At 37.6% G+C, this 12,903-nt stretch overlaps 2 protein-coding genes across 2 annotated transcripts; both read left to right on the forward strand.

The window, feature by feature from the left end:
• Positions 1-3,479: 3,479 nt before the first annotated feature.
• On the forward strand, positions 3,480-8,377 carry LOC137806825 (U-box domain-containing protein 35). The gene is made up of 4 exons (XM_068607126.2): positions 3,480-3,993; positions 4,357-4,475; positions 4,608-4,723; positions 4,817-8,377. Exons 1-4 carry the CDS (start codon positions 3,537-3,539, stop codon positions 5,088-5,090), a joined length of 966 nt encoding a protein of 321 aa, XP_068463227.1. The 5' UTR covers positions 3,480-3,536; the 3' UTR covers positions 5,091-8,377.
• Positions 4,938-8,377, forward strand: LOC137806824 (DEAD-box ATP-dependent RNA helicase 21). The gene has a single exon (XM_068607125.2). The coding sequence runs from the start codon at positions 5,963-5,965 to the stop codon at positions 8,198-8,200; it is 2,238 nt and encodes a 745-aa protein (XP_068463226.1). The 5' UTR covers positions 4,938-5,962; the 3' UTR covers positions 8,201-8,377.
• Positions 8,378-12,903: the final 4,526 nt, after the last annotated feature.

The raw sequence follows: 12,903 nt of genomic DNA on the forward strand, positions 1-12,903 counted from the left end.
TGTTTTACATTCACATATGAAGATAAATAGAATGATATGTATTCAAATGTTTGGTCTCATATATGCTTTTGGATGAAGAATTTAAGAGAGTAGTTTATTTTTTTTAATAGAGAATTTAAAATGTTTTATAAAAATTATGTTACTAGGGTAAGAAATTTTAAAAGAAATCAAAATTATAAAATTTTATGAGAGTAATATTGAATTATTTAAAATTAAAATATTTTAAATTTCATAAAAGTAAGAATTTGAAGTTTTTTATGTTTTCAAATTTATATTTTTATATTTGTAATATATATTTAACTTAATTTTGATTGAAATATAAGCTAATTTACTAAATCAATGCATTCTATTTAGAATGTGTTCAGTTGAGGTTGATTAGGCTTTTTTTTTAATTGATGTTGATATGCTTTATTTATTTTTATTTAAATTTTTAAGATTGTTGTTTTTTTTTTTTTTTACCTTTGTTCTAAATCGCTATTACTTTTTATTTGATATTAAGATGAGTGTTTTTAATCAACGTCAAATAGATTATCTTTTTATTGAGTTTTTATAATGAACATTTTTTACTATTTGTAATGATTTTTTTTATAGTGAACACCAATATTATTTTTTTGTCCATAGTTTGTTATAATTTTTTTAAAATTAAAAAATTTCAACAAATATTAATTAGGAGGTTTTTTCTTCCTGCAACTCTATATTTTTTTTCACGCCATAGGATATTAGTTATGTGGTGGAAAATGTTGGTTTTTCACTGGAATTTGACTTATTCTTTCACTGGTTTTTCACTGATTTAACCTTCTATCATATTTTTCGTTTAGTTATTCTTGGATTCGAAGATTCTAGAATCTCGAATATATACTTTTAACAAATAAATTTCAAATCTAGAAATACATTTTAAATTTTGTAATTCGAAATGCATTTTTTTAAAATACATTAGAAATTGCAGGATCCAAAATTTCTGGATTCTAAGAATAAGATTGGAAAATCCAAAATGTATTATTTTTAATCAAAAGTACACCAGAACTTATATTAGAAAAAAAAAAAATCACCAAAAATCAAAAAACTTACCATAAACGCGCACCTCTAACAATCATCACCACAACAAAAAATGGCAAATTCTTCCTGCACCATATCAATTTTAACCTCCACCATATCAATTTTTTAAATTTTCAAAACTACCCTCTTGCACTATATTAATTTTTTAAATTTCTAAAACTACCCTTATTCCAAATTTAAAAATCTAAAATAATAATTATAATTGAGAAATAAAAAAATACATTATGGAAAAAAAATTCTGAACACAAAACTAAAAATACATTTTAGATAAAAAATTTCAGAATTAAAAAATATGTTCCGAAAATTGAAATCCAAAATATTTCAGATAAAAATTTCAAAAATAATTTTTTCCATTTTTGTGTTAGATTATTTTCGTCATTTAAGGAGGGGTATTTTTGTTATTTTCTAGAACTGATTGGGTGTATGATATGGTAAAGAGAGAAATTGCCACAAACATTCACAAAATGTCAGGAACCGGCTTGCAACTCACAAGCAACCACCATTGTGACCTTCTTTAAACTTTTCAAGCACTTACTTAGTCCACTCACATCCACAAAGAAAACTCCATGAAATTTAATTATTTTATATAAAAGTGTATTTTGAAATTAAATAAGTTATGAGATTCCAGAGAATGTATGCAGGTATAGGAAATGGTTTTAGCAAACATCGGTTGAAAAATCTAAAAAAAGCCCAACCTACAACATTTTAACAATAACATAAGTGTCATATATATTTAAAGGATTATCTTTTTTTAACTACTCTATTTTTTTTATTTTTATATTAATATTTCATTGCACTATTTGCATTGCGTTCTTTTTTATTTTTTCTAAAATATATTAAAATATTTATTAGAAACAGTTTTGATTGTAAAACAACTTTTTTTTAATTTAATATTTTAAAATATATTTTCATTTCTTTTTCAATTTTTACGGACAATTACTATTTTCTAATTTAAAATTTTTGAGATTTTATTAATGTTTTATTCGCTCTTTCTCACTTTATCTATTTTCTTTCTCAAATATCTTGAAACTCAATAACATGATTCTCATATGCTTTGTGTCCATCATGTTCTTGTCTCTCATATATACAGATACACATAAATCTATGTTTCATTTAAATAAATATAAATATACATATAATAATAATAAACATATATATAATAATAGTAAAAAAATAAAATAAAAAATTCGTGTGTTCCTAATAGTACTAAATAATTATAGTTGAGAATTAATTGAAAATAATATTAACTGAAAATCAAGAAATTGTTTTCGTCAATAATATCATTTAAACAAATCTTCACAAATTTTGATTGGAAACTAGCACTATAAGAAAATCATGAAATAGAAACCAATTTTTAGAGACCAAAATAATTAGTTGCAATAGTAACTAAATTAGAGACCATTTTATAAACTAAAAAAATGGTTTTTAAATTAGTTTCTATTATAGTTAAATAGTTTCTAAATTGGTATCTAATTAGCAACCAAAGTTTTAGAAACCAAATTTAAATAATTGGTAGTTAAAACCTTGGTTGCTAATTGGATACCAATTTAGAAACTATTTAACAATAATAGAAACCAATTTTTCTTTTAGTTTTTAAAATGGTCTCTAATTTAGTTACTATTGCAACTAATTATTTTGGTCTCTAAAAATTGGTGGTTTCTATTTCATGATTGTCCTCTAGTGTAATATCAACAAGAGCATGATGTGATTTAATTATTAATATTTTTTTATAACTAATTAAATAATTTGTTTTATTTTATAGTAACTGAAATACTTCATTTAAACAAAAAAAAATCCATACATTTAAATTGTTTAACAAAATGAAATGTGTTATAAATTATGAAAATTTCTTATTCAAACTCATGGTTATTGTTTAAACTTTAAAGTTAAACAACTTTGAATTAATACTTGAATATTTGGTATTATTACTTTTTTGAAAACGGTGAATTGCCTTTTGAAAATAGTATATATAGTGCTTTCATAAGAGTTTTATTAATATTTATTGCAAATCTCATTTTGTTTCTTTATAAATAGTATACTTTTAATTATTAAAATACAGTGGTTGTCTACATCATGTCATTAGTATGTATTTTCCATTAAAACTACTGTACATTTTTTAATCAATTGTTTTTCATTACAATTTATCCTAAAATTACATTATACGGTTATGTGCATCATATAATCTACCGTCAACGTAAAGGTCCTTAGCATGGTAATTGTGGGAAGACTATAGTTATATGGTATATATTACAACATAAGCAAGGTGTACTATATTTTATGAGATAAAAATTTGGCCTATCCCTTTCAATAGTTTTGTCCAAATTAATCATAGCCAACTACATACATATATATATATATACATACATATATATATATATGTATATATATATATGTATATATATATATTAATAATATATATTGATGCATCGTCAGAACAACCCAACCAATTAGTTGAAAAATTGGACAAAGCGATAGCGAACATGATGGGATCAACAAGGTCATGGGAAAAGGAGGAGCAGGATGAGTGCATGCCCTGCGATACGCATGAAGAAAGCTCCAGTTGCTTTGGATGTGGTTTGATAGGGTTCAAGAGAAACCAAGTCATAGATTGCAGTCTTAGCCGCAGAAGCAGCAGCAGCAACAAGAGCGAGATAGGAGATTCAGATTCGGAGGAGCTGTTTGAGATCAATCTGAAGGAGTCTTTGGTCTTGGATTCCATAAGAGAAGACTGCGAGAGCACTGTGTTCTCTCTTGATATCCACGACTGCAATAATGATGATGATGATGATGTTGTTTATGTGGCAGTAGGCAAGGATGAAGATTCCAGTCCAAGCATGGAAGCTCTTTCATGGGCCTTGAAGCACGCCGTGACACCCTCTGCCACCGTAGTCTGTCTTCTACACGTTTTCCCTCAAGTCAAGCTCATTCCAAGTCCACGTAATTAATTCTTCTACACTTCTCCTCCTCTTTTTTTCCATGCTACATATGTTTATAGTCAAATAAGTCCCTTTCCCCGTATAACATGGGTTACTTGACAAGGTTTAGTCTCACGTTACGCGTGAACTCATCTTTCAATTTTTAGTGTGTTTGATCATGTCTATGACTGGAGAAGAATACATATCTGTTTTTTTACTTGTTAGTCCCTCACTAAAATTAACACGGGAAACAGATATGTCAAGAGTTTTGATTTGTTGCTTTATAATTTCATAATATTCAACTTGTTTAATGTTAGCAAATATATTCTAGCATGTCCTTGTGTTTGGAAATATAATATCATGCTTTTAATATGTTTAACAACAGTAGGAAAAATTCCAAGGAGTCACGTAAATCTAGAGTATACTAACATGCACTTGACACAAGAGAGAGCCAAGAGGAAACTGCTTCTTCAAAAGTTCATTGACCTCTGCGTTCATTCTAAGGTAAATAAATCCTTTGCTTGGAAAACGTAACATAAAAGATGGGTTCTTAGGAATACTTCACTTTATGTATTGAGTGAAGATATATACGCTTTGATGATATATTTATATATATGGCATTACTATTATGTACAGGTTAAGGTGGAGATAATGCTGATTGAGGGTGACAACGTTGGTAGAGCTATCGTGGACCTTGTTCGAAATCTTAATATAAGAAAACTGGTTATCGGAATTTCCAGATCTAATTTAAGGTACTGTGTCTGAGATGCCTATATATAGTGACACTAAATAAATTCATATCAATTAACAGCATTTTCTAACTGTTTTATTATTTGGATTATTAGAAAATGTGAATCTGGAAGGAAGAATGGCACAGCGGCCGAAGTAGTAAAATATGCACAGGAGAGTTGTGATATAAAAATCATATGTGAAGGAAGAGAAGTGATAGAGCAGATGAGTGAGTGCACTTCACCACGTTTCACAGACAGTGGGAGTTCAACAGCTTCACAGGAAATGAAAGAATTCCGTGGATTTGTCCCACTTAAGCATTTTATGTCCAATTGGCTATGGTTATTTAGGTCCATCATCACCAAAGATAAGATGAGTAAATATGCATAATTCAGAAGCACCAAAGGCAGAATCATATACTAACTCAAAAGTAGTGAGCGATTGATCGTGTTTGCATCAGTATATTAATATAAAAATTGTGTTATTAACAACATATAACCATATATACGTATGAGAAATGGTAGATGTGCATGGAAAGGAAGTTTGATAAGTTTTTACGATATATATAGTAAGAGTAGTGCATGGACTTGATTTCGGATGTTGGATATTTATTTACTTGACAGTGGATGTATGAAGCATTTACGTTGAACTTGGTTTAATGTTTCTTTTTGTGAACAAAGGTGAAAAAAGGCCCGAATTAACATAAACTAAAAATATAGCAGAAGAGGTATTGGAATATAATCTCCAGAACATACTTAGCAAAGCATATCAGCTGCACTCCTTTACCTTTACGAATAGTAACAGTGAAAGATAAGAAGAATGATCTGGAACACATCCTGCAGAGGAGGTATACAGCAGTTACGGAATCAGAGTAAAGTTTGATACTCGGATATTCACTCAAGCTTATATTTACATTGTGAAGTTGTGAGGGAGGGAGACATGAATCATGCTTCAGGGTGGTGTTAGTCTTGAATTGGAAGAAAAATAAAATAAAATCTGTAAAGATAAAATAGTTGGGCCTGAAATATGGGGTGCAGAAAGCAAAAGCCGTGAAATTTGAAAAGGGAAAAAATAAAAAATAAAGGTGGTGTTGGAGCTAAAGGAAAGAGAGAGGGAGAAAAACAGGGGAGGGTCGATAGAAGTGTCTGGAATTCCATTCGTGGTGGTTTTGCAGTTTGTGCCCTCACTCCTCAGCCCTCCCCTCCCCTCCTGCAATCACCCAAGCGATCTCTCTCACTCAGTATTTCAGAACCGTTGCCACCATGAAGCGCCCAAATGACGACGTCGCCAACACCTCAACGGCGAAGCCAACTTTCCTAACCAAATCCCAACGCGAGCAATTGGCCCTCCAACGCCGCCAGGATGAAGTCGCGGAGCAGAAGCGGCGCCAGGAGCAGCTCCTCTCCCGCAACCACTCCTCTGATCCCAAACCCTCCTCCGACCGCGAAAGAGACAGAGACAGAGACAGAGAAAGGGACAGAGACCGTGACAACAGGGAGCGAGAGCGCGACAGAGATAGGGACAGAGACCGCGAGAGGGCACGTGACCGGGACCGGGACCGCGAACCCGAACGCCGCAACAGAGAGAGGGAACGCGAAGAGGAGACCCGGGCCAGAGAGCGAGCTCGGTCGGATAAACTGGCGGAGCGCGAAAGGACACGTGACCGGGACCGCGAAGCCGAACGCCGCAACAGAGAGAGGGAGCGTGAAGAGGAGACCCGGGCACGCGAGCGAGCTCGCTTGGAGAAACTAGCGGAGCGCGAGCGCGAGAAGGAGCTTGAGTCTATCAAGGAGCAGTACCTGGGTTCGAAAAAGCCGAAGAAACGCGTGATCAAGCCCAGCGAGAAGTTCCGGTTCTCCTTCGACTGGGAGAACACGGAAGACACCTCGCGCGACATGAACGTTCTTTACCAGAACCCCCACGAGGCTCAGCTACTCTTCGGGCGCGGCTTCCGCGCCGGCATGGATCGCCGCGAGCAGAAGAAGCTAGCCGCGAAGAACGAGAAGGACATGCGCGAGCAAATCCGCAAGAAGGACGGCCTCGAGGAGAAGCCCGAGGAGGCAGACGCCCAGCGCCGCAAGGAGGCCGCCGCCGATCTCTACGACACCTTCGACATGCGCGTGGACCGCCACTGGAGCGAGAAGAAGCTCGAGGAGATGACTGAGAGGGATTGGCGCATCTTCAGAGAAGACTACAACATCTCCTACAAGGGTTCCAAGATTCCTCGCCCCATGAGGAGCTGGATTGAGAGCAAGTTGAGCCTGGAGCTGTTGAAGGCTGTGGAGAAGGCTGGCTATAAAACCCCTTCTCCTATTCAGATGGCAGCCATTCCCCTTGGCTTGCAGCAGCGTGATGTCATTGGCATTGCCGAGACTGGTTCCGGGAAAACCGCGGCGTTTGTGCTTCCCATGTTGAGCTATATCACCAGGCTTCCTCCCATGAGTGAGGACAACGAGGCTGAGGGTCCCTATGCTGTTGTCATGGCCCCCACTCGCGAGCTCGCACAGCAGATTGAGGATGAGACAGTTAAGTTTGCGCAGTATTTGGGCATCAAGGTGGTGTCCATTGTTGGTGGACAGTCCATTGAGGAGCAAGGGTTTAAGATCAGGCAGGGCTGTGAGATTGTCATTGCCACTCCTGGACGTTTGATTGATTGCTTGGAGCGGCGCTATGCTGTTCTCAACCAGTGCAATTATGTCGTTCTTGATGAGGCGGATCGCATGATTGACATGGGGTTTGAGCCCCAGGTAATGGGTGTCCTTGATGCCATGCCTTCCAGCAATCTGAAACCGGAGAATGAGGATGAGGAACTTGATGAGAAGAAGATTTACCGGACCACTTATATGTTTAGTGCCACCATGCCCCCTGCTGTGGAGAGGCTTGCCAGGAAATATTTGAGGAACCCTGTTGTGGTCACCATTGGCACTGCTGGAAAGACAACTGATTTGATCAGCCAGCATGTGATCATGATGAAAGAGTCTGAGAAATTTTACAAGCTTCAGAGATTGCTTGACGAGCTTAACGACAAGACTGCGATTGTGTTTGTCAACACCAAAAAGAATGCGGATATGGTTGCCAAGAATTTGGATAAGGAAGGGTATCGCGTGACCACTTTGCATGGAGGGAAGTCGCAGGAGCAGAGAGAGATTAGTCTTGAAGGGTTTAGGACCAAGAGATATAATGTTCTTGTTGCCACTGATGTTGCCGGACGTGGGATTGACATACCTGATGTCGCTCATGTTATTAACTATGATATGCCTGGGAATATTGAAACGTACACTCATCGTATTGGGCGTACTGGTCGTGCAGGAAAGACGGGTGTGGCTACAACATTCTTGACTCTTCAGGACAGTGATGTCTTTTATGACCTCAAGCAGATGCTCGTTCAAAGTAACAGTCCTGTTCCACCGGAACTCGCAAGGCATGAAGCTTCGAAATTCAAGCCAGGATCGATTCCTGACAGACCACCTAGACGAAATGACACTGTTTTTGCGCATTAGAAAACTTTTTTTTTTGAGGTAGCCACTTCTTTAGACGACATCAATATTGCAGGTAATATGAAAATTTCTGGTTGGGGTAATGAACATTTTGCCAGTGAGACACTAGCAGCCTGATCTGCTTATTATGGTTATATGATATCCTGTATAAAATTTATTTACAGCAGTCCTTCTATTCTAGTATCGCTGTCCTTGCTTGTATTCTGTTAAGCTATAGCTACTATTCTGCTTATTAATTATTTCTAACTGGATTGATAGTTTTTAGGTGAGGATATCTAATTAAATTTGTAATGTGACTTGATCAGTCAGTTAGGCATATAAACAGAGATTTCTTAGGGTATACAATCTGTCTTCAATATAAAGCTGATGAGAAAATGGTGGAAGTTGAATGAAGTTTAGTGCAATGTCTAAATTTGATACTTCATCATATTAAATTGATTTTAGGAATTGGATTACCTGGATTGGATGATCACAGGGATGTTATCCTAGAATCATGATATATAAAAATCCTGGATAGTAAGCCTATGTTTGGAAACCCGTTAGTCAAGCCTCTGAAAATATGTAGAGTCTCATTTACAAACGGTTTAAGATAAAGAAATGCCAGGGCCAAGAGGTTTTAACCAATGTTGATAAATGGCGGCCATTGATGACACTGGCTCTAACCTGCTTGTAATTCGAGATGCCAAAAGCATTTCCCTATTAAGGAAAAACAACTAATAAAAGAAACCAGTAAAATATTTTACTGTATTGCTTTTGTCTTTCCGTTAATAATCACACAAGCAAAATAACTAGTTGTTCTTTTTAACGTTTGCCTATTTACCCCTTTAGCTACACAGATTCACAGTTAGCTAGGACACTAGTCACTCTATTGGCATTTTCAATCAGTTTTGACAAGTTAAAGCGTTTCCCAATGTTTTAAGTACTGCCTGGAGGGTACTCTTGAATAAAATGCCAACTTGAAGCAGTCTGATCAGGAGAGGAGTGATAGTCGGTTCCACTGTATGTGAGATGTGCCAAAGATACGGAAGAGTCGGCTCAACACTTGTTCTTAGAATGCATTGTTGCACAGAGGGTTTGGTCTCTGTGTTTTAGATGGTTAGGAATTCTGTTCGTCCAAAATAAGGATTTAAAGAATCACTTTGAAAACTTCCATCTGGTTCATATGAATACTAAACAGAACATGGTATGGAAGGGTGTGTGGGTGGCAGTTGTAAGAGGCATTTGGGAGCAAAGAAATTCTATCATCTTTAAGCAAGGGAAACCTGATGCGGAAGAAGTCTTTCATTTAGCACAACTTCGATCGTGGTTATGATTGAAACATAGGGTGCACAATTTCTCTTTCTCGTTCTTGGATTGGTATTTGAATCCGGACTTATGTATTAAAAGCTATAAGTGGCAAGGTTTGTTTTTATGTCTGTTTTTTGATCTGGTTGTGCTCTTTTATCCAGTATCTAGTAAGTGCTGCTGGTGAGGGGTTTGTTCTGCCTTGAGAGGGAGACTCTACCCTGTGCCTTAAGAGCCAAAACAGATTTGTTGTTTGCATTAGTCTGCGGCAACAGCTTGTTCTCAGGTACAGCTTCATCATACGGTGGAACAGCTTGTTCTGAGGAATCTAGCTCTAAGTCATAAGCATGTTTTGGCCTTATTGACGCTGGAGTTTATGTTTGAAGAGATGAAGACAATTGGTGTAATAGAACAGTTTGGAAGGTGTATATATATACTCCATATTTGGCTGATGGTGGTTTATGGAGTTGTGTCGCATTGGAGTTGGAGGATGGGAGATGTAGGAGAATCTATCAGAAGTTTTGTTTTTCTGAATTTGTGTTAGTTTGGTATCTTGATGCAGATAGATTTGGGCTTGAAAATCTGAATTGATTCTGTGTCCCTGTGATGTTTGGTTTTGGATGTTTGGAGTGTGGGAATGGGATGGTGTTACTGGAGATGGTTTGCATCTGTATGAGGAAAGTAGGTGGCTTTTGTAGGTGCTGAATGCTTGGTTTCCTTCAGCGGATAGGGTGTCTGCATCTGACCAAAAGTCTGCTCTTGTAAATACTAAGACAAGTCCAAGCGGCAGTATGGTTTATTGGGGAAAATACAATTATGTTTTGGTATTGCGTGATGATGTTAGATGCTGATAAATTGGTAGCTGCTGCTTGTTCTGGTAAAACTAATGTAGCTGGTGCTTTGAATGAGGCTCCAGAGTTGTTCATTCTTTGGCAGCTGGGAGATTAAAATTAATGCTGCTCAGGCTTACACATTTTTTTTCTGAATATGTGCTAGTTTGATGCCCTGATGCAGATAGTATTGGTCTTGGAAAATCTGAACTGTTTCCCTGTTATCTTGTGAACATTGGTCTATGGATGATTGGAGTGTGGGAGCGGGATGGTTTTGCTGGAGGTTGATGAGCAAAACAGGTGCCTTCTACAAATATGCAGTGTTGGTAGATGCTGAACCTGGTTTTAAAGCAGGGAATAATTGCTGCAGATGGCTAGAAGTGGTTTGGTGTAGTTTGTGTGGTGTAAGGATGCTATTGTGCAGGGGAATTGGCCAATTCTGTAGGTGCTGGTTTTGTGCAGGTTTTTGAGGCAGGGATTGATCACCAATTAAGCAGGTGTTGTTTCGGGGAAGGACTTGATGGTGTGGTGTTTCGGTTCTATTTTTTTTTATCATCATAATGTGCTCGACGTGTGCATTCATCAACCAGCCAGGCACTGAAAGTCAAGCTACAGAATCTGCCACATCTCTGCACTATCTAAGAATGCTGCATAATTCATAGCAGCAGCCGCAGTATTCTTTGGTGTAACTCTAAATTTTGAGGAAGCCAAAGCTTGATCCTAGTTGTTAGACTCTGGTTTCCCTTTTGTAAAAGGGTTGGGAAGGGTGTCCTCTAATTTAATTTAATTATTCTTTGCTGATAAAAAAAATATCCCTGTTATCTGGGAAGGCTTTCAGAATATTTTCTTAATGGTATTATTAAGGTACTAAACCAGTGCCTCACTTGAACCAGAAAGGTGCTGCTAAGGTGTCAAGAATGAGCTGACATTTTTTTGTCTCAGCGCCTTAGTCACCTTTCGGCAATGGTATTTGATCATACAGAAATAATGCAAGACTTATCAGTTATCAAATGACAATTAGTTTAGCTACCAGAGAGATCATTGAAGTGGTATAAAGAAGTGCTTATTTAGCTTTGTCATGTACAGTTGCATAACTCTAGTTAATATCTAATTCTAGTTATTATTGTTTGCATATTTCAAGCGTTTTCCTATTTTCTCTCCCTTTTTTTCACTGTCATTCGTCTCTAGCAATGGTCTAAAGGAAAATAGTTATCGCTAATGAAAGTGTAACCTCTTTTACAGGATAGAAAATTTCAAAACAATACTAGTTCAGTATTTTCATGAAAATAGAGTTTAAATTTTAAAAAATATTGTATCTTGTACCGATCAGGTAGTCGGAAGTGATGACGTGGCAGCAAGCGATAATATGGGCGTGTTGAGCGGAACACTTGGCTGACAGAAGGGAAGCACATCGGGAAGTTTGTGTAGTCGTCAATTGTTAGCTTGGTGTTCTCCGATCTCTGGTGTGTATAACCGGCGGTCACCAGGCTCGCGTCATAGTCACCGTATACGAGTTTTAGGCGACCAAGTGGTTAGAGACCGTCGAAAGGGGCACATCGTCGAAAGATCAAGAAGGCTTGCTTTTAGCTTTCATGAAGTACGAGCACGAAGGATGAGGTTGTCAGATGATCATTCCCTAGCCAGAGGTCGAGGCAAGGGAACAGTTTCCCAGAACATGCATGATGCACAAGTGAAATAGATCGTGATAGTGGCAAGCGAGACCACAGAGAAGGTGTGCATGGTGACACCCCGTACTCGCCACTTAGAAGAATCGCGCTCCAAGGAAGCTACGCACCGAGTTACTCCTTGCATGGGTAACTTAGTCGAATAACTTGAAGAGTAGAGGCGACGCTCAAGTAGAAGGGGGCTCCAGATGGTGACACGTGTACAGCTGGATGCGAGCCACGTGTCCAGAGGTGTAACCGTCAGGAGAGAGAAAGTGCTCAGGTATATAAGGAACTCTAACGAACTTCTGAGGTACGCACGTTTAGAACACTTCTTTACGCTTTTGAGAACACTAGAATACGCTGAGAGAATACTTGCACGGTTCCTTGAGTTTAGCTTTTCTCCCTTAGTATTTGGTGATTCCATCACTGACTTGAGCGTCGGAGCGCGATCGGCCAGCGGCGCCATTCTATGTCTTTGTTTTCTTCAGGTTCTCGCGAAGAATTGAGACGTGAAGATCGAAGGCTAGCGTGGTGCGAAGCTGATCGAGAGAAGATACCTTTGACGTGGCAAGACTCTTGCACTCGAGTCAACCGGCAGGATCATGAGGCGCCCACCGTGGGGCCGTGTAAAGCGTGTTTCCCATCCACAACGTGAGTTCTTGAAGTTTCTGAGATTCTTGTGTGGTTGTGTGCTGGTGCAACCATTTTCGGCGCTTTTCACCGTTGGTTTGAGTTTTCGATCGGTAATTTGACGTTTTTCACCGTTCGCTGGAGCTTTTGTTCGGTGAATTGAGGTTTTTTCCCCGTTTGTTTGTGTTCTTGTTCGGTGAGGTGAAGTTTTTCGGCGTTTTCCACCGTTCGTTTGGGTTTTCATTTGGTGTATCGGCGTTTTTCACCGTTCGTTCAAAGTTTTGATCGGTAGTTT

Source organism: Phaseolus vulgaris, chromosome 3, assembly GCF_051622355.1.
Source record: "Phaseolus vulgaris cultivar YP4 chromosome 3, ASM5162235v1, whole genome shotgun sequence".
In the NCBI taxonomy this organism is placed as follows: Eukaryota; Viridiplantae; Streptophyta; class Magnoliopsida; order Fabales; family Fabaceae; genus Phaseolus; species Phaseolus vulgaris.